Here is a 26,420-nt window from a genome sequence, read left to right as displayed (position 1 = left end):
GTTAGGGTAAGGCTTGTGGTTGAGGTTAGGGGGTAAGGGTTGTGGTTAAAGTTAGGGTACCGGTTGTGGTTAAAGTTAGGGTACCGGTTGTGGTTAGGCTTAAACCAGGATGTGATAAGAAAAAGTGTGTGTGTGTGTGTAGAGCCAGCCCAGATGTGAGGTTACAGCTAGTATAATACTTTAATACTAAGATGATCAATTACATGATTAACATTGTCTGACATAAGATTAACATTCAATTACATACTACAGATATTACATACTACAGATATGACATATAAGAGCTGTTTCCTGGACTCAAAAGCTTGCTCATTGGAGAATCACTTGGCTCAATTGGTGTCTGGGAAGCCAGTCCAACAGAAACAAAGTGCAACAATCAAACAGATAACCAAGTCAACAGGAACATTTGGTTTCCCTCCATTTCCACCGGACTGACTGCAGACTGTGTGTGTGTGTGTGTGTGTGTGTGTGTGTGTGTGTGTGTGTGTGTGTGTGTGTGTGTGTGTGTGTGTGTACTCAGTAGCTGTTGAAGGTGGGGTAACTCTGGTCACTCTGGCAGGTGAAGTAAGCTATCAGCTGACCGTTACAGATCATCAGAAACAACCCGCTGCCTTCAAACAAAAACACACACACACACACACACACACACACACACACACACACACACACACACACACACACACACACACACACACACACACACACACACACACACACACACACACACACACACACATAAAACCATTAATAAAGAAGAGACAACCAATTTCTTGTCTCTAACTCCTCAGAAGATTTCACACAATAAAACAGAACATGTGAGGGTGAGGTACAGGTCTTACCAAGGGCCAGCCACCACTGCCATACCAAGGGAAACTCCAACATCACTGAAACACACACATTAAAAACAGGAAATATGCCACAGAACTAAGGATGGGGAGTGTACATCGTATTGCTTTAGAGCTAGACCCATCTAATCCTTACACATGAGGAAGGGGAATTAAAGAAGACCATGGGATAGGGTCAATATATGTGTCTTGTTTTGGGCCGAGCTGCTTCTCAACTCTAACCCTACTTCCCATCCTGTAATGATGTTATCCAAGCTGGCCCTGAGCACTCTGATCTGCCAGCAAGGGATTATTCTGAGTTAAGCCAGTGTGTGTGTGTGAGTTCAGGCATGTGTATGCATTTCTCTGTGTATGTGTGTGTGTCTCACCCAGGCTGGTGAGCAGTACGTGCAGTAGTGTGACTGTGAGAGCGTAGTCCCAGACCCATCTCCTCACCACGGCTGCAAACAGCAGACCACTGCAGAAATAGGTCAACTCCATGGACAGCAGGTTCACTGGAACAACAATATAAGACCTTAAACATATGTAGAGGACATGCATGCGCGCACACACACTACCATACACATCTTCACTCACCCAGGTATTTGGAGTTGGACTCCAAATTGGTTGGTTCAGTCTTAAAGTCAAAGGGAATAAGTCCATCAAAGTGATCCAACCTGAATGCAAACAGAAGAGCAGCAGATAAAACAAACAAACAAACATGATATTCAAAAGGAGGAGCAAGGAGGGAACCAGGGTGGTTGAAACTGACTGTCATTCCAATCAATGAAAACAGACCAATAGTTGCTGTGTATTCCACGAATCCCCCCTCCTCACTTCTGTCACCTGGTGTAAAAGTGTAACTTTTGACCGTCCCCTCGCCCATACCCGGGCGCGAACCAAGGACCCTCTGCACAAATCAACAACAGTCACACACGAAGCATCGTTACCCATCGCTCCACAAAAGCCGCGGCTCTTGCAGAGCAAGGGGAACTACTACAAGGTCTCAGAGAAAGTGAGGACACCGATTGAAACGCTATTTAGCGCGCACCGCTAACTAAACTAGCCGTTTGACATCCGTTACACTGGCACCAGGTTTATAGAAGCCACGTGAGGACAGCTCACCGTTCAAGCAAGGTCACTTACCCAATAACCACACGTGAACGCAGAGAGGAAAAGAAAAGTGTCGCACCTGAACGCGCCGAAACACACACTCCCAATCATGTAGTAGAGAGAGTAGAATATGACGAGGCATAGCAGCAGGTGCACAAGCACTGTCTGAGGAGAGAGATCGAGAGAAAAGAGAGTGAAAGAGAGAAAGAGATTGAGAGATAGTCAGAGTCATTCATCCCAATAATAATATATCACATATCATAGACCTAGGCTACACTCAAATCAGCCGCCAAGACACTGTAGCAAAGCCGTGACAGCACTGTCAACTGAACGTGGATCATTCAGCAGGTGTAAAAGCTCCCATGGCAGAACTCCAACAGACTCTGCAGGGGATGCGCACTGCGGGGGAGCAGCAGAGGACAGAAGACCTTCATTTGCACAGTGATCATTATCTGTTGCTTTTGCCATTCACGATAAATGAAATATCAGTCGCTGAATATAAATGATAGGCTGATAGTTTATGTTTCATAGTCGCCAACAACGACACCTGATGATTTCGTATTTTATTATAACAGCGTCCATATCTGACCCACGGCTGCCCGGGTGGCACATAATTCGATTTTTTTCTGAGTGAAAAATCAGAGTAAACAGTCCTCTTACCCTCGTGTCGGCCACTTTACCCCTGAAGGCCATCTCATGGTTTGCATCTGTCGTTCTTCTGATGTTGAGAATAATGTATGTGACTGGGCAACTGAGATGCTACAGTGTAATCCGTAAGAAAACAGCATTATTACTGCCATCTAGCGGTAGCGACTGGGAAAAGCAGGCTTATTTATAGTCGACACTGCCATTGAAGGTCTGCATCTCATGCCAAATAAGACTACAGTAGCCTCTTCCAGTCCAACGTTTCACTTGTAATAAGAACAGTATGGATGTCTTATTAATTAACCCTTAAAATAGCAAAGTCAGAGAGCTTCTATTCCGGACGTCTGGTCTGATTGGTCATAGATAACAAACATGAAAATGCATCACGTTTTACAATTAAAAAGCATTCAGAGTTTATAGGCCTTGTTGTAATCAATACTACGGTCTAACTACTGTAGACCTATTTGGCGTCTGGATTTGACTGTTCTTATTTTTTTGCTAAATTACTGGTTGGAAGTGTGGCCAAGTTCATACAACAGCTAGAAATTGGGATTATGATTAGTCTACTGTCATCTTTCTTTTAACATATGGAGACAATATTGACTGGTGGTGACGTAAAGAGTTATTGACAGCATACAGCGACATGACCACAATGGAAATCGCGCGCCACGCCAAACAGACTCTGCACGCCCCTGCGCTCCGATTTGATGCTCTCTGAGATTCTGAAATTAAGAGGAAGAAAGACTAGTCCCAAGGCATGAATACAATATTTAATAACCGATATGTCCACTCTAAGCGTCCGCCTTGCTGTACCTATTGATCATCGATAGTTGTGTGCTCAAGTTTACCAAGATCCAAAGTTGTCAGGCAGCGTTCGTTGAACGCATGCGCATTGCATCCACTATCCAGCTCAAAATAAGAGTTAAAACAGAAACGAGGTGAGTTCCATAATTTTCAAACAATATAATCGCTGTTATACATTACATGTTGCAAATAACAACAGTAATCGAAAAGGCATCGTTCGTTTTATAATTTGCACCGGTTCTTATTATTTGTACTGTGATTTAAAACCGTAAAGATAAATCGGAGAGTCAAGTTTCTATTGAAGAAATTAAAAAGCAAGCAATTCTATATTTTAGCCTTGAACAAATAAGGCAGTGTAGGGCGGTTATTTACTTATTCATACCAAGTAATGTGGAAGTCCGTTCCTAAGCATTTTCTAACGTTCAAGACATGGAAACTTATTTATTACTGGTTGTCCTTACTTCGCTACACCAAGCCAAAATGCTAGTCCCGGTTCCTAGCCGTCTAGCTACCAGTTTGAATTGAACCGTAGTGACGCTTTGCTAGCCAGAAGCGGTTAGCAAGCTAGCTGGCAGCTAGCTGGCTGACATTCCGAGACAAGGGGAAAGTAAAGAAAATGGCCATGATGAGGGAAAACACTAACCTATGAAATTGCAGGGTATACATTTGGTTTTATTTGACAGACACGGCCCTGTATTATATGTTTCAATAAATAACTTGAGTCATTTACATAGTTTTAACGTGTTGGTGGCCTCTTCCTTTGCTCCGCCATTTTGTATAAGACGAATGATAATCATGGGCGCACGTACACTTTATTTATGGTCGAATAAATTCAAGGTTTAAACTTGGGAACGTAAACTGACAGCTGTTGAACAGCACACTTGATTGTTTACTTCCCATCCGTATATTTCAGTCAAAAAATATTATTTCTGACCAAACTATAGGGTTGATTCAGCGTCGAGGCGAAAACGTTATATCGTGATCTTGGTTTGATTAAAACACACGCAAATTTGACATTTCTATGCAGAACACATTGTTTTCTTTAAAATCATTGATTATTCTACCATCGCTGTTGTCCGCGTCAATGCAAACAGCCGATTTAATAAGATACTGTTAAAACAAGGAAAAGCTGAACTTGTTCTTTTAGCTTGTATTTGACACGTCTCTCACGGTGTTTGTCAATACTTGTGTTCTAGGCCAATCCATGCAGGGGTGCTTGTGTATTTATTTTTTGATATTTAGCTTTAAAAAGTTAAATATTTTCTTGTTTTGCTTCATATAAGTGCATGCATGTATTCCACAACAGTCGCCCTCTAGCGGCGATGGAATGCGGTTCTTTTGTACCCGACTTGCACGCGCTGGTTGACTTCTTGCAGGTACCTGTACTTTTTGTGCCAGGGATATTTTTTGAGTACCCCATTTTGGATAATGTCATTTGATTGATTGTTTTTATTAGCTAATTTAAAAAATATACATACACACTACATTCATTTGAAAAACTTAACAGGGATTGCTAAATAAAGTCAGTGACTTATTCCCATTGTGGTCCCTAAAGTACAGGGTGGAAAAATATTACAAAGATACAGACATAGATATCTTATATATATATATATAATGAAAACAGCACATAGATAGACATTTGAGAAAGATCTGTCAAATGGATACAATTTCAGTTTTACTTTGAGAACATACAGACAGACCTATTCTAGCCCATATCCTTGCATGAACAAACCCCCACACATCTTGTCTTAACATGAGAGACAGATAGATGTCAATAGGCATGTGGCAGTGTTTCCCCATCCACTGCTGAAGTGGGTGTGCTGTCTTAATTCAAATCAAATGTTATTTGTCTCATGCATCCTAAACAACAGATGTAGACTTAACAGTGAAATGCTTACTGATGGGCCCTTTCTAACAATACAGAGAGAAAAATAGAAAAGTAATAGAAAAAATAAGAACACAAGGAATAAATCCACAATGAGTAAGGATAACTTGGGGTACCAGTACCGAGTCGATGTGCAGGGGTACGAGGTACTTTGGATGTGACACCTGTCTGGTTATTGATTGATTGGGTGTGTTCAAGTAGTAAGGCTAAGAACTTTGTGTTAACGAGTAAAGTCAGGTGAGGTGCATCTGCGACAACCAAATGTCGGACACTGTAATGGTTAGCTGTGTATCGCAATGTTTTTTACACGGCAAAAATTCAAACCCAGACAAAACACTTTGGTCCTTTAATATCCTGCTGTATGTAAAATATTGTGTCTATAGCTTGGAAACAAATCAATGTGATTCTGGATGACAACATAATACCGTTTATTTCCACCTATAGGGCTTCTTTGTTTGTTTCCTTGCCATGATCCTAACGAGACTCGCGATATTGGTATCTTCCCGGCCCAAGTAATGGTTTTCCAACAGAAAGGCTCAGATCAACATGGCAGTGTCAACATACCTGCTATTGTATATACATGTTTTTCTTTTTCTTTACTTTTCTATATCACACACTCACAAACTGAAAACATAACATGTGTACAATTAATTGGTTAGAGAGAGGTCTCAAATCACTTTAATTTGTATCCCCTATAGCTTTAGAATCGCAAAAAAGTTGGTTCCTGTTTCAGTCACATCTATGGTCATGTTCACATGGGTCCATCAAAAACATCCTAATGATTGGTTGACAAATAATGTATGGTGCAGTTGATGAGAAGCAACAGCAGCGACTTCATCAAAAACTGCACGACCTTTGATCACACTGTTTTTGTCAAGTTCAAGCAGTCGACATGTAGGCACAAGTCAAACAATTTTTATCCCCATCCCCATGTTGCAACCCGACTAGACAAAATGTACCCGCTCGAACACGCCCATTGACTGGCTGACTGGACAACAACTTCTCCCTCAACGCGATCAAGACTAAGGAGATGATTGTGGACTTCAGGAAAAGGAGGACTGAGCACACCCCCACTCTCATCAATGGGGCTGTAGTGGAGCAGGTCGAGAGCTTCAAGTTCCTTGGTGTCCACATCACCAACAAACTAACATGGTCCAAGCACACCATGACAGTCGTGAAGCGGGCACGACAAAACCTATTCCCCCCTCAGGATACTGAAAAGATTTGGCATTGGTCCTCAGATCCTCAAAAGGTTCTACAGCAGCACCATCGAGAGCGTCCTGACTGGTTGCATCACTCTTTGGTATGGCAACTCCTCTCCCACCAACGCAAGGCATTACAGAGGGTAGTGCGTATAGCCCAGTACATCACTGGGGCCAAGCTTCCTGCCATCCAGGACCTCTATACCAGGCAATGTCAGGTGAAGGCCCTAATAATTGTCAAAGACTCCAGCCACCCTAGTCATAGAATGTTCTCTCTGCTACCGCATGGCAAATGGTAACGGAGCGCCAAGTCTAGGTCCAAGAGGCTTGTCAACAGCTTCTATACCCAAGACATAAGACTCCTCAACATCTAATAAAATGGCTACCCAGACTATTTGCATTGCCCCCCTCTTTTTACGCTCTGTTATCATCTATGCATAATCACTTTAACTCTACCTACATGTACATATTACCTCGACTAACCCCTGTATATAGCCTCGCTGTTGTTATTTTATTGCTGCTCTTTAATTGTTTGTTACTTTTATTTCTTATTCTTATTTTTTTTAGGTATATTTGTTTTTTAAATTGCATTGTTGTTAAGGGCTTCTAAGTAAGCATTTCACTGTAAGGTCTACCTGTTGTATTCGGCGCATGTGACAAATACCATTTTGATTTGATTTTGACTGATGGATTGATTGATGTCAGTGCAGGAGGAGGAGAGCAGGGAGAGATGACCGACACCCCTCCCAGTGATGGCCCCTCCCAGGGGGCAGAGTTTGACATGATGGGCGCTCTGGACTGGCAGGACGGCATTGCCACACTGCCTGGCAGCGACATCAAGGTAGTGTGTGTGTGTGTGTGTGTGTGTGTGTGTGTGTGTGTGTGTGTGTGTGTGTGTGTGTGTGTGTGTGTGTGTGTGTGTGTGTGTGTGTGTGTGTGTGTGTGTGGATACCACAGACAGGTAGACTGACTGGTATCTCTCAGTTCCGTATGACAGAGTTTGGAACTTTGGAGATTGTGACAGAGCCAGAGGTCAAAGAGTCAGGGCCAACCCCCCAGAACCCCGCCCAGTCGAAAAGCCCCACCCCTCCACCAGAGGCCCAATCAGAGAGCAGCGCAGCCTCTTCTGCAGCCAAGGAAGTCCAGCCACTTGCACCTAAGGGTAAAGTAAACGTATGGTTATGAAGGAGTTATAACGTAGTTTTGACTGTTTATAATACAGGTGTGTAGTATTTAGCTCTGATATATGTCAGCACTGTGTATATTAGCATACTACATACTGGGTGCTCTGCAGATGGGGGCATAGAATTACAAAGCTTCAATATTATTCTGCTCTTTCCCCCAGCTCAAGGCCCTGTGCTTCTGTCTCTAGAGGAGGGTCCCATGGTGGGGAGCCCAGGGTGGAGGCGGGCCCCAGGGCGGAGGTAGGCCCCGAGGTGGAGGCAGGCCCCAGGGCTGCGATGGCTAGTTGTAGGTCATGTGGGGGCTCCGGTCCACTGGAAAGTTTCCTCCAGGGCAAATACTGCAGCTCCATTTGTGTCCAGCCCCCCAGTGGCAGGTAAACATGTTAGCTGTTCTTACTATATTGTATTTTAGAAAGCATATTGATAGTAGTAACAGTTAAGACCCAAAACAGTCATCACATGAGCATAGTTCTTAGAATGACCTCTGTTCCATGTGTGTTTAGGTCATCACCCGGAGAGCGGAGGGAGAGAGAGGGGGGGGAGGTGGGACTGGGGAAACGAGTGAGGAAGAAGAGGAAGATCTACATGGACTCTGGTGATGAAGAGGAAGACAACCAGGAGGAGGAAGAGGTGATGATAGAAGATGTGGCCAACGCTGGTCCTGAAAAGCATTGTGATGTTGTGTGTGTGTGTGTGTGGCAGCTCACCTGCCGATGAGTGACTGTCTCTCTCTACAGGACAAGTCCAAGGCTGTCAAAGGGAGGAGAGCTGCTAAGCTGGCCAAGCTAGGTATGTCCTATTATTACACTGAGGGGAGGGAGAGGATGGATAGATGAGAGGATGGATAGATGGAGGGATGGATTTGTTGGGAATGACAAGGGTTGGAAAGTTTGTCCAATTAGGTAGACCAGGGGTCAGTGCTGCAATCCTGCTGCTTTTCATGTCACTGATTTGCTGATGTGACTGTTTTGTTGTCCCACCCCCAGTGACAGCCCCACCCAATAAGAAGCGATCCTGGAGCTGGCCCTCCTACATGGAGGAGGAGAAGGCTATAGCTGCCCCCCTTAAACTGTTCAAGGAGGTGAGGCACGCACACTTTATCATACTCTCTCTGACACACACACACAGCTGTACAGACATGTGAAAGAGTGTTATGTGTGTGTGCCTCGCAGCACCAGTCGTTCCCTCAGAGCAGGAATGCCTTCAAAGTGGGGATGAAGTTAGAAGGATTGGACCCCTGTCACCCCTCTCTGTTCTGTGTGCTCAGTGTTGCTGAGGTACGTGTCTAACAGGTCAGACCAATAAGATATAGGAGGAATGTCTGCTTTCTAACAATTAACTCTTTGCTTTCCCTCATTTCTTTGCATTCCTTCCTCTCTGTCTCTTTCTCTCTCTGTTGGTCTCAGATCCAGGGTTATAGGGTAAGGCTTCATTTCGATGGGTATCCAGAGTGTTATGACTTCTGGGTAAATGCTGACACCTGGGATGTGAAGCCGGCGGGCTGGTGTGAGAAGATGGGACACAAGCTGCTACTGCCTAAAGGTACACATACACACACACAGATACAAACACACCCGACACGCATACACATACACACACATGCACACACACACACCCGACACACACACCTCACACACACCCCAGACACGGATACAAACACACCAGACACACATACACACACACCCGACACACATGCATATTCTACCGACTGTACAATGTTGTGTGTGTGGATAGACAAAACTATAACCTTCAACCTTTTGTGTGTAGGTTGTAAGGATGGGGAGTTCAACTGGAACATGTATGTGAAGAACTGCAGAGGTCAACTGGCCCCCAAACACCTCTTCAAGAGCCTCAACACGGTGAGCCTACCTGACAGCCTGTGTGGATCCATTAATAGTGTGTTGTGAATTAGTTGGTGACCTTCGGTCCATTCAAGTAAGTTTTTGTATATGAACTATGTGGGTGCATGTGTGTGTGTAGTCGGTTACTCCGTCAGGGTTCCGTGCGGGTATGAAGCTAGAGGCGGTGGATAAGAAGAACCCATATCTGATCTGCGTAGCGTCCATCGCGGCTGCTGTTGACAACAGACTCCTCATACACTTTGACAACTGGGACGACACCTATGACTACTGGTGTGATGCCAGCAGTCCCTACATCCACCCTGTAGGCTACTGTGAGGAGGCTGAGCTGACCCTCACCACCCCTGCTGGTGAGACGCACACAAACATTTTTCATCGCTTTATTTGGATACACCATGAAACATTGTATAAGGGTGTGTGTTGTGGTTTCTCCTCTTAGAGTATAAGCACCCGAGGAGTTTTTCCTGGGATAAATACATGGAGGAGACTGGCACACAGGCAGCCCCTGCACGTGCCTTCAAACTGGTAAGACACTCACATTCTCACACACACATAGAGTTAACACTCAAAACATATGACACATGCAAATTACATTGTTGGTGTTGATTGGGAGGCCTGGGGGAATTTCACATGGAGTTCCCCAGGGCTCTGTTCTGGGTCCACTGACAGTCTTTATTTATGTCAGCTACACCCGTTATAAAACATGTATATTAATCCATCTGTATCACCTGATGTTAACTCTTGAATGTGTCCTGTAGCGTCCGTGCCATGGGTTCCAGGCTGGAATGAAGCTGGAAGCTGTCGATAAGAGGAATCCCATGCTCATCCGCGTAGCAACCATCGCAGAGGTTGAGGACCACCGACTAAGGGTATGCTGTGTGTGAGAGTGCAGAATGATTATTGTGGAGTAGTGTGTGTGTGTAACTCTCTGTCTTTCTCAGATCCATTTCGATGGCTGGAGTGAAGAGTACGACTACTGGGTGGATGCTGACTGCCCAGACTTGCACCCTGTGGGCTGGTGTCAGAAGACTAGTCATCCCCTACAACACCCCTCCAATGGTGAGACACACACGCACACACTTCCAAAAAATTGACATGGTTATAACTTTGCTGAAACCCACAAATATTTCCCAATCTGTTTATGTGTGTATGTGTGTCTCTGTGTGTAGTATTAACTCTGCGGTGTGTTTCAGGCTCCACTGATATGCTGGTCCTCCCAGGGCAGGGCTGTCCTACCCCAGGATGCAATGGGGTAGGTCACATCCGAGGACCCCGCTACGGAACCCACTACACGTCAGTAACAAACACACACACTAACTGTCAAAAAAGTTTTAATCAAAACACGTCATACAATGACTTGTGATCTGTGTGCTATAATCTGTCAGTAAGGTGATGTGTGTTCCTGTTCTGAACTTGTGTGTAGGGGAGTGAGTTGTCCGTACTCTGAGATGAACCTGAACAGGGAGGGCCAGGTACCAGACCGTCTGAGTGGAGAACGACCTATGACCCTGAGTGGACCTCATCACCGTGGGCGACGCCCAGACCCTCCTCCACACACCCAGACAAACAGCCCCACCACACCGGAGCAGCCCGAGCCTGCAGACGACTCCCCTCAGACCAGGTATGTGTGGAACATGTAACAGAAGGGGTTTGGAAGAGCTTCCATGACTTTGTTTATCTGACTGCAAATAAAGTCTGGAGTTGTGGACTTGTTTCCATGGTAACAGTTGTTTCTATGGTAGTGTAACTAGGGGGCCGACGGTAGACGAGGGCGAACAATCCAGGTGCAGCAGTCAGAGTGAGCCACCAGGGGGCTCCACTGAGCCCATCAACGACGGAGCCACGGCCAAGAGGTAGCACACAGACTCCACTCTCTCCTACCAAACTCTAGAATGCATGATGGAGCAGAGTGTTTGTTGTTATTATTATATTATTTGTTGGTTTACTAAGAGAGTACAATGCCTTCACAAAGTATTCACACCCCTTGACTTATTCCACATTTTATTGTGTTACAGCCTGAATTCAAAATGGATTAAATAGATTTTTTTTCTCACCCATCTGCACATCTAATGACAAAGTGAAAACATGATTCTAGAAATGTTAGCAAATTTTTGGGCAATTAATACAGAAATGCCTCATTTACATAAGTATTCACACCCGAGTCAATACTTTGTAGAAGCACCTTTGGCAGCGATTACAGCTGTGAGTCTTTCTGGGTAAGTCTCTAAGAGCTTTCCATACCTTCTACACTTGCCCATTATTCTTTGCAAAATTCTTCAAACTCTGTCAAATTGGTTGCTGATCATTGCTAGACAACCATTTTCTGGTCTTGCCATAGATTTTCGATTAGATTTAAGTAAAATCTGGAACTCGGCCTCAGGAAATTTCACTGTCTTCTTGGTAAGCAACTTCAGTGTAGATTTGGCTTTGTTGTTTTAGGTTATTGTCCTGCTGAAAGGTGAATTCATCTCCCAGTGTCTGGTGGAAAGCAGACTGAACCAGGTTTTCCTCTAGGATTTTGCCTGTGCTTATCTCCATTAGGTTTAATTTTTAACCTGAAAAACTCCCCAGTCCTTAGTGATTAAAAGCATACCCATAACATGACGCAGCCCCACTATGCTTGGAATGTGGAGAGTGGTACTCCGTAATATGTTGTATTGGATTTGCCCCCAAATATAACATGTTGTATTCAGGACATAAAGTTAATTGCTTTGTCACATTTTTTGTAGTACTACTTTAGTGCCTTGTTGCAAACAGAATGCGTGTTTTGGAATATTTTATATTCTGTAAAGGCTTCCTTCCTTTACTCTCAGAATGGTTAGTATTGTGGAGTAACTACAGTGTTGTTGATCCATCCTTCTACCACAGCCATTAAACTTTGTAACTGTTTTAAAGTCACCATTGCCTAATGGTGAAATCCTTGAGCAGTTTCCTTCCTCTCCGGCAACTGAGTTAGGAAGAACGGCTGTAGTGACTGGGTGTATTGATACACCATCCAAAGTGTAATTAATAACTTCACTATGCTCAAAGGGATATTCAATGTCTATTTTTTAAATGTATTTTTACCCATCTACCCATAGGTGACCTTCTTTGGGAGGCATTGGAAAACATCCCTGGATTTGTGGTTGAATCTGTTTTTGAAATTCACTGCTCGACTGAGGGACCTTACAGATAATTGTATTTGTGGGGTACAGAGATGTTAAACACTTATTGCACACAGAGTGAGTCCATACAACTTATTATGTGACTTAAGCACATTTTTACTCCTGAACCTATTGACTCGAGACATTTCAGCTTTTCATTTTTAATTAGTAATTCAAAATAAAATAAAAACATAATTCCACTTTGACATTATGGGGACTTGTGTGTCGGCCAGTGACAAAACACAGCTCTAATTAATTCATTTTAAATTCAGCCTGTAACACAACAAAATGTGGAAAGATTTGTGGGGTGTGAATACTTTCTGAAGGCGCTGTATGTTGTTTTTCAACAGGTCTGCTCCAGTCCCAAAGTATCTGAAGCTGCACGTCGTCAAGCAGGAGAGTGGAGATGGGAAAGGTAGAGGTTCTGCTCTCAGAAATAGAGAATGAGTGTAACGCTGTGTGGATTATATATTGTCTGTGCATGTCTATTGAAGATATTTACAGCTAATTTCTCCTCCCTCTCCCCCAGACTCCCTGTCTCTCCAGCAGGCGCTCCATGAGTCAGTGTTCTCCCGGGTGGCTCCTCCTCTCCCCTCACAGGGTGGCTCTGTGCTGGGACAAACACTGCCAGCTGCTCCCTGAGGTCCTGGGCCTCACAGCTAAGAGAGTTGCAACCTGGACCGCCGACGAGGTCAGACACGCACACATAAATACATAGGCAATACAAACATGTACAGGCGCTCTACGCATACTGTACAAACTCACATATTGTGCAAAACACATACATTACACATACACCCAATACTATAGCTTTATGCATCCTATTGCATTTTAATCGTGTGTGTGTGTGTGTGTCTTAATGTTTGTTTCCCTGTGGTTCAGGTGGCCAGTTTTGTCAAAGGGCTCCCGGGCTGTAAAGAGCATGCTGCCACCTTCAGGACAGAGGTAAGACCTACCATTTAAAAACCCAACTTTGTGAATCACAATAGTCACACACACTCCTCACATCTGCTGCTCCTGGTTGGTGTATCCTCTGACAATGCAACCAAGTCAAGTTAGATTCTGCCATTGACATTCAAACACTCACGCACACGTTCTGTGTTGGAGCTTATTTTGTGTCTCTGTGTATCGCTCCAGCAAATGGATGGAGAGGCCTTCCTGCTTCTCACCCAAGCAGACATAGTCAAGATCCTGTCAATCAAACTAGGCCCTGCCCTCAAGATATACAACGCCATACTCATGCTGAAGAACGCTGATGAGGAGGAGACGCCCCCTGACCTTCATTTCCTCCCACACCCGACCGCTGTATCTGAATAGTCTAGAGAAGTTTAATCTCTTTCTTTGCCTCCTCACCTTATCATTCTTTGGTCTTCATCTGCACTGATCTGAGCCCGTAGGAGAGGTCAGAGCAACGTAATGGATGGCCACCAGGAATCTGCTTTCAGCTATCCTGTTCTTCCACATCAGTGTAGAGGAGTAGAGAGGATGTACCTGGTGTCAGTGTAGAGGAGTAGAGAGGATACAGAGAGGATGTACCTGGTGTCAGTGTAGAGGAGTAGAGAGGATGTACCTGGTGTCAGTGTAGAGGAGTAGAGAGGATGTACCTGGTGTCAGTGTAGAGGAGTAGAGAGGATGTACCTGGTGTCAGTGTAGAGGAGTAGAGAGGATGTACCTGGTGTCAGTGTAGAGGTGTAGAGAGGATGTACTTGGTGTCAGTGTAGAGGAGTAGAGAGGATGTACCTGGTGTCAGTGTAGAGGAGTAGAGAGGATGTACCTGGTGTCAGTGTAGAGGAGTAGAGAGGATGTACCTGGTGTCAGTGTAGAGGAGTAGAGAGGATGTACCTGGTGTCAGTGTAGAGGAGTAGAGAAGATGTACCTGGTGTCAGTGTAGAGGAGTAGAGAGGATGTACCTGGTGTCAGTGTAGAGGAGTAGAGAGGATGTACCTGGTGTCAGTGTAGAGGAGTAGAGAGGATGTACCTGGTGTCAGTGTAGAGGAGTAGAGAGGATGTACTTGGTGTCAGTGTTGAGTAGAGAGGGTGTACCTGGTGTCAGTGTAGAGAGGATGTACCTGTTGTCAGTGTAGAGAGGATGTACCTGGTGTCAGTGTAGAGGAGTAGAGAGGATGTACCTGGTGTCAGTGTAGAGGAGTAGAGAGGATGTACCTGTTGTCAGTGTAGAGAGGATGTACCTGGTGTCAGTGTAGAGGAGTAGAGAGGATGTACCTGGTGTCAGTGTAGAGAGGATGTACCTGTTGTCAGTGTAGAGGAGTAGAGAGGATGTACCTGGTGTCAGTGTAGAGGATGTACCTGGTGTCAGTGTAGAGGAGTAGAGAGGATGTACCTGGTGTCAGTGTAGAGGATGTACCTGGTGTCAGTGTAGAGGAGTAGAGAGGATGTACCTGGTGTCAGTGTAGAGGAGTAGAGAGGATGTACCTGGTGTCAGTGTAGAGGAGTAGAGAGGATGTACCTGGTGTCAGTGTAGAGAAGTAGAGGATGTACCTGGTGTCAGTGTAGAGGAGTAGAGAGGATGTACCTGGTGTCAGTGTAGAGGAGTAGAGGATGTACCTGGTGTCAGTGTAGAGGAGTAGAGAGGATGTACCTGTGGTGTCTGTTGGAAGTTCTTAATTGCATACTCCTCGTGTCCTCTCCTCGTCTCCTTCTTAAAACCCATTAGATGAGAGAGGACGCGAGGATTATGCAATTGAGATCTTACATGTCAGACAGACATCACATTCAACCCAAGAAAGTGTTTTATACTATAACATAGCAACAATTATAATTTAAAGGGGCAATCTGGAGTTGAAACAATAACAGAGCAGTAACCCCACCACTGTTTTGGCCAAAAGCTGAGGGATGGATGGGGCTGGAGAAATGTTACCGCTCTCAAATTCATAGACAGAACTATGTATACAAGGACTGACCATCAAAATGATGTTTTGAGGCTATACAGTGTTTGTTTACATTTACTTTGCTTACCAACATTGAAGATGAACAAGCTTATATTTGGTGTTTTGGGGTTCTGATGGGGTACGACAGTTGAACTAAGCTCATGAGGCATTTATAAGATATTCTTTGAGAATCAAAAATGTATGTAGCAACTGCAGATTGCCCCATGAACTTAAATGTTTTTCTGAGTGAGTAAGAAATTAGTAGTGGGCACCTTTAAAGTTCAGGCATCTTTAAAGTATTGATATTGAATTAAATTTGAAGGTAGACTCAGTGAAATGACGTTGCCACGAGCAGCTCCACAGATATTGAGATGAGTGAGATGCAGGACCTCACACACGGTGTCTGCGGAACAGGAGGCTGGTGGCTTTTTAATTGGGGAAGACGGGCTCATTGGAACGGAATCAGTTGAATGGTATTGGTTTCCATGTGTTTGATAGCATTGCATTCACTCCATTCCAGACATTACTATGAGCCGTCCTCCCCTCACATGTGAATGGGTTCGCTTCACACTGTTCCCTGGCCTGGCTACCGGGAATCAAAACAGTGGAGAAGTTAAGCCTCGCGCTTTAACGCTCATAGTTGTTGTGGGAATTGATCCACAATGCTGTTTACTTTCAGCATCTACGTCATATCGCTGCGTCCACCTTTAAAATTATCATTTTAAAAATAATGTTTGAGGAAATGGTGCTGAGCCCTGAGCAGATGGAACCAGATTAGTCCAAACATGTTTTTACTGGAATACTTGAGTTCTTATTTATTGTTGTGAAAGAAACTCACCATGTAGTTTACCTCTCTGTCAGATGGATACATTCCTCTACATGTCCAGGGCAGGAAGAGGTTGGCACGTCTCAAGGCTTGGGTGGAGGGAGAGGATTGGTTTGTGTGTGTGTGTGTGTGTGTGTGTGTGTGTGTGTGTGTGTGTGTGTGTGTGTGTGTGTGTGTGTGTGTGTGTGTGTGCGTGTGCGTGTGCGTGCGTGTGCGTGTGCGTGTGCGCGTCAGTCAGATGTTTATTTAAAAGGGTGAATGTTATAGCATTGGAACTTTAAGGAAAGCTGGACTTCAGGACTAATTGAACTGAAGAGAGATGTGTTTCTATGTACCTGCTTTAGAGCCAATGGTAAAACACTAATGAAATTGGAACGTAAAGAAAGAAAGACAAAATTCATCAATTTGTTCTGAATGAATATTGTTTCCTGTTTCATTGATCTTTGTGTACACCGTGTAAATAGTGTATTATAGCTTTGGGGTTGTGACACCCTGCATCACTATAGAAAGTGGTTATTTGGAAGCTTATGCAAATCAATACCAATCTTTTCCAAGAAATTAAAAATGTTTTTTTTTATTGAACTGAGGAATTCATCTTTTAAAACTTTAGTGAAATTTTGTAAACAATTTTTTTGTCAATCTCCTCCGTGCGATACCTTGGAAGTGTGTTGCAATGAGCATAATGTGTTTATCAACAATATAGTTTATATTCAAAACCGTTATTTCTGTATTTTAATTTAAGGGGCATTGATACGTGCTGTTGACTTGTGAGATGGTGTGAGTGGTGTAGGTGCATGATGGCTTTCGTTTGCTGGAGTGTGTGAGTGGAATGGAATAAATGAAATGCAGTCTCTGGGATTGTATATTCTTCTAATGTGCATACTGCCTGAGGGCTTGGTTATCCACTCTTCTGATCTGTTAACCACACTGATCTGTGGTCATCATTACCTTGTGTCAGTGGTGTGTCTGTATCATGTCTCAGATTCACAGGAACTGACACCACACCTGTCCTGTCTACGGACACACCTGGTTATGTCATAAGCTTTTCTCCATCGCGGCCCACACCAATCTATTTATCAATCCCTCTTCTCCTCCCTTTATCCCCAAGTATGCTGCTGTTCTAACTAATAATAACTACTAGGATCACTGTGGGACTCGCCCAAACCAGCCAACGAATCCCACGACCCCTCACAACCAGATACAGCTTATCTTGTTAACACACACACACAGTCTGGTTTAACTATCCTTGTGGGTACCAAACAATTGATTCCCATTCAAAAATCTATTTTCCCTAACCTTAACCCCCTAATCCCTAATTCTAACTGTAAACCCTAAATTTAAAGTAGATGTTATTTTCCTTGTGGGGTCCAGCAAAATGACCCTAGTTGGGATATTAAAACCACAAAAAAAAAACACACAGAGCGTAATGCTCTGGCTTACTGCTTCTGAAACATCAAACTAACAAAAAGAAAAGTGTGCGCATAGTATAGAGTCAAGTCAAAAGGCAACTGAAACATTTAGGCATATTTAGTAATCGGGAATTTATGAGGACCAAGATCTCGCATGCGCCGTAGTAGCCTACTCGCCGCTTTAAACCAAGGCTGGACAGATGTTAAGCAGCCTGGTTGAGGGGTGAAACTCCGGGAAAACATTTTAGAGAGGGAGCTGAAGAGTCAACGCTGACCATGTGAATGTAGGGACAAAATAAATAACGGGCATCATGTTGAGAAAATAGTTCCAGATATGTCAGCAGCAGGAGCGACGCGGAAATGTCCACAACCGAGCAACAGCCAAATCATGTCCACAACTGAGCAACAGCCAAATCGAGGCAAGTAACCATTATCGGAACGTTCTCAAAAATCAGAGCGCAGCACATGAAAAGCAAGTGTTACTTGTTAATTTTAGTTTGTATTTGGTCAATAGTGTTGACTTACTTTTTAAAACATTATTCAGACATTCCCAATGTCAAAAAGGCTTTAGCAACAGATAACCGTAAATTAAAAGATTACCGTTTTATTGCATCCGGAATCGGACAACGCAAGTTGTCGAGGGTCTGCTACAATGTTGCACAAGTTCAACCCTTCGATTAACGTTTTTGACTGGTGTTAATGTCATCATTTATATAATATTATGTAAAATCTACAATTTCTGAACTTGTTGTAATCTTTACTAAAGGTCTCGTTTTTTGCATTCATGTTCCTTGTTTAAGTGACGGAACGATTGAATGTTATGTTCAAGGAAAGCCCCAAATCAGACGAAATTACTTTATGTGAAATCAAATAGAAGCTACATCTGGGACTTGGTCAATTGAGAGTTACCACTGGGACCATATATTATCAATTTAGTTAAGAATTGGACGCCATTTATATGTCAGTCTTGACAGTGCTTTGTTTTATTATTTACATAGGCTATTGTGGAATATTTAGTTCGAGTTTAAATGTGACGGCTACAGTGAACGGGCTTGTGTACAGGGTAATCTAGCGTGGAGTTTAGAAGGGGGCGCGAGAGACTCACATACTGCATCTCATTAACTCCTGGGGTTTTTATCACCTCTGTTATTTCCTGTTGTTTACAAAGTCAACTCTCAACATTCCCTCTCACTCCACCCCACCCTTTTCCCCCTGTCTTTTTTCTCTTCCTCTGATTTAACCCCTACTCTTCCCCCTTACCTCTCTCCTGTCCTCGCCCTCCCTCTCTCCTGTCCTCGCCCTCCCTCTCTCCTGTCCTCGCCTTCTTTCTCCTGTCCTCGTCCCCTCTCTCTCCTGTCCTCATCCCCTCTCTCTCCTATCCTCGTCCCCTCTCTCTCCTGTCCTCGTCCCCTCTCTCTCCTGTCCTCGTCCCCTCTCTCTCCTGTCCTCGTCCCCTCTCTCTCCTGTCCTCGTCCCCTCTCTCTCCTGTCCTCGTCCCCTCTCTCTCCTGTCCTCGTCCCCTCTCTCTCCTGTCCTCGTCCCCTCTCTCTCCTGTCCTCGTCCCCCTCTCTCTCCTGTCCACGTCCCCTCTCTCTCCTGTACTCGTCCCCTCTCTCTCCTGTCCTTACCCCCTCTCTCTTGCTCCTGTCCTCTCTCCCTCTCTGTCCTGTCCTCGTCCTTTTTCTCTCTCTCCTGCCCTCTTTCTCTCCTGTCCTCGTCCTCTTTCTCTCCTAACCTCATCCTCTTTCTCTTGTCCTCGTCTTCTCTGCTGTCCTCATCCTCTCTCTTGTCCTCGTCTTCTCTGCTGTCCTCATCCTCCCTCTTTCTCCTGTCCTCATCCTCCCTCCTTCTCCTGTCCTCTTTCTCTCTCTCCTGTCCTCTTTCTCTCTCTCCTGTCCTCTTTCTCTCTCTCTTGTCCTTGTCCTCTCTTCTGTCCACTTTCTTCTATCCTCATCCTCTCTCCTGTCCTCATCCTCCCTCTTTCTCCTGTCCTCACCCTCTCTCTCTCCTGTCCTCATCCTCTCTCCCTCTTTCTCCTGTGCTCGTCCTCCCCTCCCTCCCTCTTTCTCCTGTGCTCGTCCTCCCCTCCCTCCCTCCCTCTTTCTCCTGTGCTCGTCCTCCCCTCCCTCCCTCTTTCTCCTGTGCTCGTCCTCCCCTCCCTCCCTCTTTCTCCTGTCCGCGTCCTCTCTCCCTCTTTCTCCTGTCCTCTCTCCCTCTTTCTCCTGTCCTCGTCCTCTCTCCCTCGTCCTCTCTCCCTCTTTCTCCTGTCCTCGTCCTCTCCCTCTTTCTCCTGTCCTCGTCCTCTCTCCCTCTTTCTCCTGTGCTCGTCCCTCCTCCCTCCCTCCCTCCCTCCCTCCCTCCCTCCCTCCCTCCCTCCCTCCCTCCCTCCCTCCCTCCCTCCCTCCCTCCCTCCCTCCCTCCCTCTCTCCCTCTTTCTCCTGTCTCGTCCTCTCTCCCTCTTTCTCCTGTCTCGTCCTCTCTCCCTCTTTCTCCTGTCCGCGTCCCTCCCTCCCTCTCTCCCTCCCTCTTTCTCCTGTGCTCGTCCCCTCCCCTCCCTCCCTCTTTCTCCTGTCCGCGTCCTCGCCTCCCTCTTTCTCCTGTCCGCGTCCTCGCCTCCCTCTTTCTCCTGTCCGCGTCCTCCCCTCCCCCTCTCCCTCTTTCTCCTGTCCGCGTCCTCCCCTCCCCCTCTCCCTCTTTCTCCTGTCCGCGTCCTCTCTCCCTCTTTCTCCTGTCCGCGTCCTCTCTCCCTCTTTCTCCTGTCCGCGTCCTCTCTCCCTCTTTCTCCTGTCCGCGTCCTCTCAGAGGTGGGGGATAAGGGGGTCCAATAGCCAGAGTCCTGCACCACCACCAGCTCCCCTCTGTGTACCCCTGTAACTCCTCTATAACTCAGACAGGCTCCCCTCTTTCTCCTGTCCTCGTCCTCTCTCCCTCTTTCTCCTGTCCTCGTCCTCTCTCCCTCTTTCTCCTGTCCTCGTTCTCTCTCCCTCTTTCTCCTGTCCTCGTTCTCTCTCCCTCTTTCTCCTGTCCTCGTTCTCTCTCCCTCTTTCTCCTGTCCTCGTTCTCCCTCCCTCTTTCTCCTGTCCTCGTTCTCCCTCCCTCTTTCTCCTGTCCTCGTTCTCCCTCCCTCTTTCTCCTGTCCTCGTTCTCCCTCCCTCTTTCTCCTGTCCTCGTCCTCCCTCCCTCTTTCTCCTGTCCTCGTCCTCCCTCCCTCTTTCTCCTGTCCTCGTCCTCCCTCCCTCTTTCTCCTGTCCTCGTCCTCCCTCCCTCTTTCTCCTGTCCTCGTCCTCCCTCCCTCCCTCTTTCTCTTGTCTGCGTCCTCTCTCTCCTGTCCTCATCCTCTCTCTCTCTCTCTCTCCTGTACTTGTCCTCTGTCTATCCAGTCTGTGGTAGAGGATGACAGCAGAGGGGTCCACCGGAGCGGTCAACGCCGTCTGCACCCAAGACTCCTCCCACTCACCTAAAACAACCTGCCCACAAACCACATGGCCCTGCCCACAGAAGGATGAGCTCGAAGTCAGACTCCGCCTCCGCTCCCCTCCTGGGGCGTGGCTACTAGCAGGTGTTGTCGTGGTGATGGTGGGAATGTTTGTGGCTGTGGCCGGGTACGCTAGCTCCACCCCTAACCCTGTGGGTGGGCGAGGCAGCTCCCACAGCGAGCGAATGAAACTGCTCGGCCCTGTCGTGATGGGCATCGGCCTGTTCATCTTCATCTGTGCTGGAACCCTGCTGTATGAGAACCGGGACCGAGAGCGTGAGAACCTTGAGAACCCTGAGGAGCAGCGGAAACACAAACAGAAGAAAACAAGGGAATGGCGCCGGGAGAACCGTGATTGTGAGGATGTGGAACAGGGGAACCAGAGAGAGCCCTCAGACAGACACTCCCCTCTCCCTGAGGAGTGCCCGCCCCCCCTGCCTCCCAGAGTGCCTAGACAGGAGGGGTTAGAGTTGAACGTTCTCTCTGTGGGGGCGCTGAGCTCACTGCTACCAGGGGAGGGACAGGGGCGTGAAGAGAGAGTCAGAGAGGTGGGGGGTAAAGGGGGGTCAACCCTGCTGACCAGAGTCCTGCACCACCAGGACCCCCCCTCCTCCTGTCCCTCCCCAGCTCCCTCCTCTGTGTACTCTGACTCCTGTAACTCCAGTGAGATCAACTATAACGTTCAGACAGGCTCCCCTATCGACTCTATTCTCCAACTCTGAGATACTACTTTACTCACATCTGTACACACTTTTCTAAATAAATGCACCACATATTTCTCCATCTGTGTGGTTTCTATAGGCTGTAGATGCAGTGGAGTGTGTTGGGCATCTCTCTCTACCCCTCTAGGACGGGCAGGGCAGGGGGAGACAGGGCTAGGTGACGTCAGCTTGTTGTTGTGTAGTAAAGTCTCTCTCAGGGGTGTTTGACTGTATTTGGACTTAGGAGAGGATTCCACTGCAGACAGTGACTGTGGTGCCATCCTGAATGATGCACGTACACACACTATCATAGCAATGAAAACAAAATGAATGACTTCTCATAGTTGGTTGTTGGCTGTCTACATGCTTACTCTTTACTTGAGTTAGATGTTACTACCCACTGGCCAATAAGTGGTAGAATCCACGTTGTTCCACTTCATTTCAACAAAACATTTGCAAAAAGTCATCAACGTAAGGCAATTGCATCCTTTTCCCAACCAAATTTGAACCTAAATCCAATATCATTGTGAATTTGTTTTGTTGATTTCACGTTGAATTCACATTAGCTGACAACTCTACCAAATGTGCCCAGTCTGTTTGCAGTCCATATATGAAGTATATCTTTGCAGCGTGTATGCAGCAAACCTTTGGTCTTTAAGGTACACAAAACCATTAGGATGTTAGACTGGGTTTAATTGAATAGAGCCCACAGATGCAGATGCAGTAAAAGGGGGGGGGGGGTGAATTTAATTGTCCTGAGTGTTCTCCTCCAGCCTCCAATTACACTGTGGAACCGACCAAGGGTTTTTTATTGGTATTTCAGGACTGCAGAGTATTTCCTCTGTTGTTCAGACACATGCTGGGATAATGCCATTGAGATTAGTGAGGAACGCCAAGACTGCCTTGCCCTGCACGGCCAGACACACACACACACACACACACACACAACCGCATGCATGCTTTCACACATGCTAAACATCACACACCTCGTACTGCTTTTGAACCCATTAACCCCGGTTCACCACCAGTGACACTACCAGGGATAGACCAGTACTTGGTTTCTCACTTCTGACTATGCTAAAACTGGGAAGTGTGTGTTTTTGTGAGTTTTTAATGCAGCAGCTGAATTATGTGGTCAGTCAGTGTTTGATTGCCGGACTGTAATCCTGAACATCAGATTAAATTCACATGTAATCCCTGCCTGACCCTAACACTTACTCTCACAATGCTCCACCTATGGCCTCCCATAACACACACACGCACACACCCTCTCTCTCACACATGGAGATAACCTGTGCATTGTATTTCTGCTCTTGCTGTTGCCTAGGTTTGTTTAACTGTCTCAGTCTGTCTCTGTGTTACGCAATCCCACAAACAGGACAGTTGTTTTAGTCTCCCTCTAATGTCAGTCATACATTTTATTAGAGTTTATGCAGGATCCCCCCTGGTGGGACTGGGAGAACTGTCTCTAAGCTGCTTAACTCCCCGCTGAGTCAGACACGTGTGTTTTACTGAGGAGGGAGACCCTACTGGGGTTACAGGACCAGAGACAGAGGGCTGAATCCTAACATGCAAATCACAACTTTGTGCAAATATCCCATTGATCAGTAGATAGTCAGGATCTCAAGTTAGTGTTTCAACTTGGCACCGCAATAACACTTGGGACACCTGTGACCCACAGCAACAATATCTGGGACACCTGGGACCCACAACAACAACAACACCTGGGACTCATAGCAACAACACCTGGGACACCTTGGACCCACAGCAACAACACCTGGGACACCTGGGACCCACAGCAACAACACCTGGGACAAAAAGCAAAAACACCTGGGACCCACAGCAACAACACCTGGGACCCACAGCAACAACACCTGGAACCCACAGCAACAACATCTGTGACAAAAAGCAAAAACACCTGGGACCCACAGCAACAACACCTGGGACACACAGCAACAACACCTGGGACCCACAGTAACAACACCTGCGACACCTTGGACCCACAGCAACAACAGCTGTGACCCACAGCAACAACATCTGGGACACCTGGGACTCATAGCAACAACACCTGGGACACCTTGGACCCACAGCAACAACACCTGGGACATCTGGGACCCACAGCAACAACACCTGGGACCCACAGCAACAACATCTGTGACAAAAAAGCAAAAACACCTGGGACCCACAGCAACAACACCTGGGACCCACAGCAACAACACCTGGGACCCACAGCAAGCAACAACACCTGGGACCCACAGCAACAACACCTGGGACCCACAGCAACAACACCTGGGACCCACAGCAACAACACCTGGGACCCACAGCAACAACACCTGGGACCCACAGCAACAACACCTGGGACCCACAGCAACAACACCTGGGACCCACAGCAACAACACCTGGGACCCACAGCAACAACACCTGGGACCCACAGCAACAACACCTGGGACCCACAGCAACAACACCTGGGACCCACAGCAACAACACCTGGGACACCTTGGACCCACAGCAACAACACCTGGGACATCTGGGACCCACAGCAACAACACCTGGGACCCACAGCAACAACATCTGGGACACCTGGGACCCACAACAACAACAACACCTGGGACATCTGGGACCCACAGCAACAACACCTGGGACCCACAGCAACAACACCTGGGACCCACAGCAACAACATCTGTGACAAAAAACAAAAACACCTGGGACCCACAGCAACAACACCTGGGACCCACAGCAAAAACACCTGGGACCCACAGCAACAACACCTGGGACACACAGCAACAACACCTGGGACACACAGCAACAACACCTGGGACACCTTGGACCCACAGCAACAACACCTGGGACATCTGGGACCCACAGCAACAACACCTGTGACCCACAGCAACAACACCTGTGACCCACAGCAACAACATCTGGGACACCTGGGACTCATAGCAACAACACCTGGGACACCTTGGACCCACAGCAACAACACCTGGGACATCTGGGACCCACAGCAACAACACCTGGGACCCACAGCAACAACATCTGTGACAAAAAGCAAAAACACCTGGGACCCACAGCAACAACACCTGGGACCCACAGCAACAACACCTGGGACCCACAGCAACAACATCTGTGACAAAAAGCAAAAACACCTGGGACCCACAGCAACACCTGGGACACACAGCAACAACACCTGGGACACCTTGGACCCACAGCAACAACACCTGGGACACCTGGGACCCACAGCAACAACACCTGGGACCCACAGCAACAACACCTGTGACCCACAGCAACAACATCTGGGACACCTGGGACCCACAACAACAACAACACCTGGGACTCATAGCAACAACACCTGGGACACCTTGGACCCACAGCAACAACACCTGGGACATCTGGGACCCACAGCAACAACACCTGGGACCCACAGCAACAACATCTGTGACAAAAAACAAAAACACCTGGGACCCACAGCAACAACACCTGGGACCCACAGCAACAACATCTGTGACAAAAAGCAAAAACACCTGGGACCCACAGCAACAACACCTGGGACACACAGCAACAACATCTGAGACAAAAAGCAACAACACCTGGGACCCACAGCAACAACACCTGGGACACACAGCAACAACACCTTGGACCCACAGCAACAACACCTGGGACATCTGGGACCCACAGCAACAACACCTGTGACCCACAGCAACAACATCTGGGACACCTGGGACTCATAGCAACAACACCTGGGACACCTTGGACCCACAGCAACAACACTTGGGACATCTGGGACCCACAGCAACAACACCTGGGACCCACAGCAACAACATCTGTGACAAAAAGCAACAACACCTGGGACCCACAGCAACAACACCTGGGACCCACAGCAACAACACCTGGGACCCACAGCAACAACATCTGTGACAAAAAGCAAAAACACCTGGGACCCACAGCAACACCTGGGACACACAGCAACAACACCTGGGACCCACAGCAACAACACCTGGGACACCTTGGACCCACAGCAACAACACCTGTGACCCACAGCAACAACATCTGGGACACCTGGGACCCACAACAACAACAACACCTGGGACTCATAGCAACAACACCTGGGACACCTTGGACCCACAGCAACAACACCTGGGACATCTGGGACCCACGGCAACAACACCTGGGACCCACAGCAACAACATCTGTGACAAAAAACAAAAACACCTGGGACCCACAGCAACAACACCTGGGACCCACAGCAACAACATCTGTGACAAAAAGCAAAAACACCTGGGACCCACAGCAACAACACCTGGGACCCACAGCAACAACACCTGGGACCCACAGCAACAACACCTGTGACAAAAAGCAAAAACACCTGGCACCCACAGCAACAACACCTGGGACCCACAGCAACAACACCTGGGACCCACAGCAACAACACCTGTGACAAGAAGCAAAAACACCTGGGACCCACAGC

General features: G+C 46.7%; 2 protein-coding genes and 1 pseudogene across 7 annotated transcripts; 2 read left to right on the top strand and 1 right to left on the bottom strand.

The window, feature by feature from the left end:
* Positions 1-12: 12 nt before the first annotated feature.
* On the bottom strand, positions 13-2,723 carry LOC124017044 (transmembrane protein 244-like). 5 transcript variants are annotated; one of them, XR_006835449.1, is made up of 7 exons: positions 2,598-2,695; positions 2,017-2,102; positions 1,422-1,501; positions 1,214-1,339; positions 840-884; positions 515-607; positions 19-476 (listed from the first exon to the last, which is right to left on the bottom strand). XR_006835449.1 is itself a non-coding variant. In XM_046332404.1 (7 exons), exons 1-6 carry the CDS (start codon positions 2,628-2,630, stop codon positions 517-519), a joined length of 465 nt encoding a protein of 154 aa, XP_046188360.1. In that variant the 5' UTR covers positions 2,631-2,695; the 3' UTR covers positions 22-476; positions 515-516. The 5 variants fall into 5 exon arrangements, 4 of the variants coding, with proteins under 4 accessions (XP_046188361.1, XP_046188363.1, XP_046188360.1 ...); XM_046332404.1 differs by having other exon boundaries at positions 22-476; positions 515-611; XM_046332407.1 differs by having other exon boundaries at positions 17-607.
* Positions 2,724-7,203: 4,480 nt separating this feature from the next.
* Positions 7,204-13,976, top strand: LOC124017004 (annotated as a pseudogene).
* A 3,762-nt stretch (positions 13,977-17,738) lies between these two features.
* Positions 17,739-23,809, top strand: LOC124017040. 2 transcript variants are annotated; one of them, XM_046332395.1, is made up of 3 exons: positions 17,759-18,201; positions 21,163-21,759; positions 21,796-23,809. In XM_046332395.1, the coding sequence occupies exons 2-3, from the start codon at positions 21,176-21,178 to the stop codon at positions 21,977-21,979; spliced, it is 768 nt and encodes a 255-aa protein (XP_046188351.1). In that variant the 5' UTR covers positions 17,759-18,201; positions 21,163-21,175; the 3' UTR covers positions 21,980-23,809. The 2 variants fall into 2 exon arrangements, with proteins under 2 accessions (XP_046188348.1, XP_046188351.1); XM_046332392.1 differs by having other exon boundaries at positions 17,739-18,201; positions 21,163-23,809.
* The last annotated feature ends 2,611 nt before the right edge of the window (positions 23,810-26,420 follow it).

This window comes from Oncorhynchus gorbuscha, unplaced genomic scaffold, assembly GCF_021184085.1.
Source record: "Oncorhynchus gorbuscha isolate QuinsamMale2020 ecotype Even-year unplaced genomic scaffold, OgorEven_v1.0 Un_scaffold_141:::fragment_3, whole genome shotgun sequence".
Lineage (NCBI taxonomy): Eukaryota > Metazoa > Chordata > Actinopteri > Salmoniformes > Salmonidae > Oncorhynchus > Oncorhynchus gorbuscha.
The sequence above is the reverse complement of the archived record's forward strand: the minus strand, read 5'-3'. Positions and strand labels throughout refer to the sequence as shown.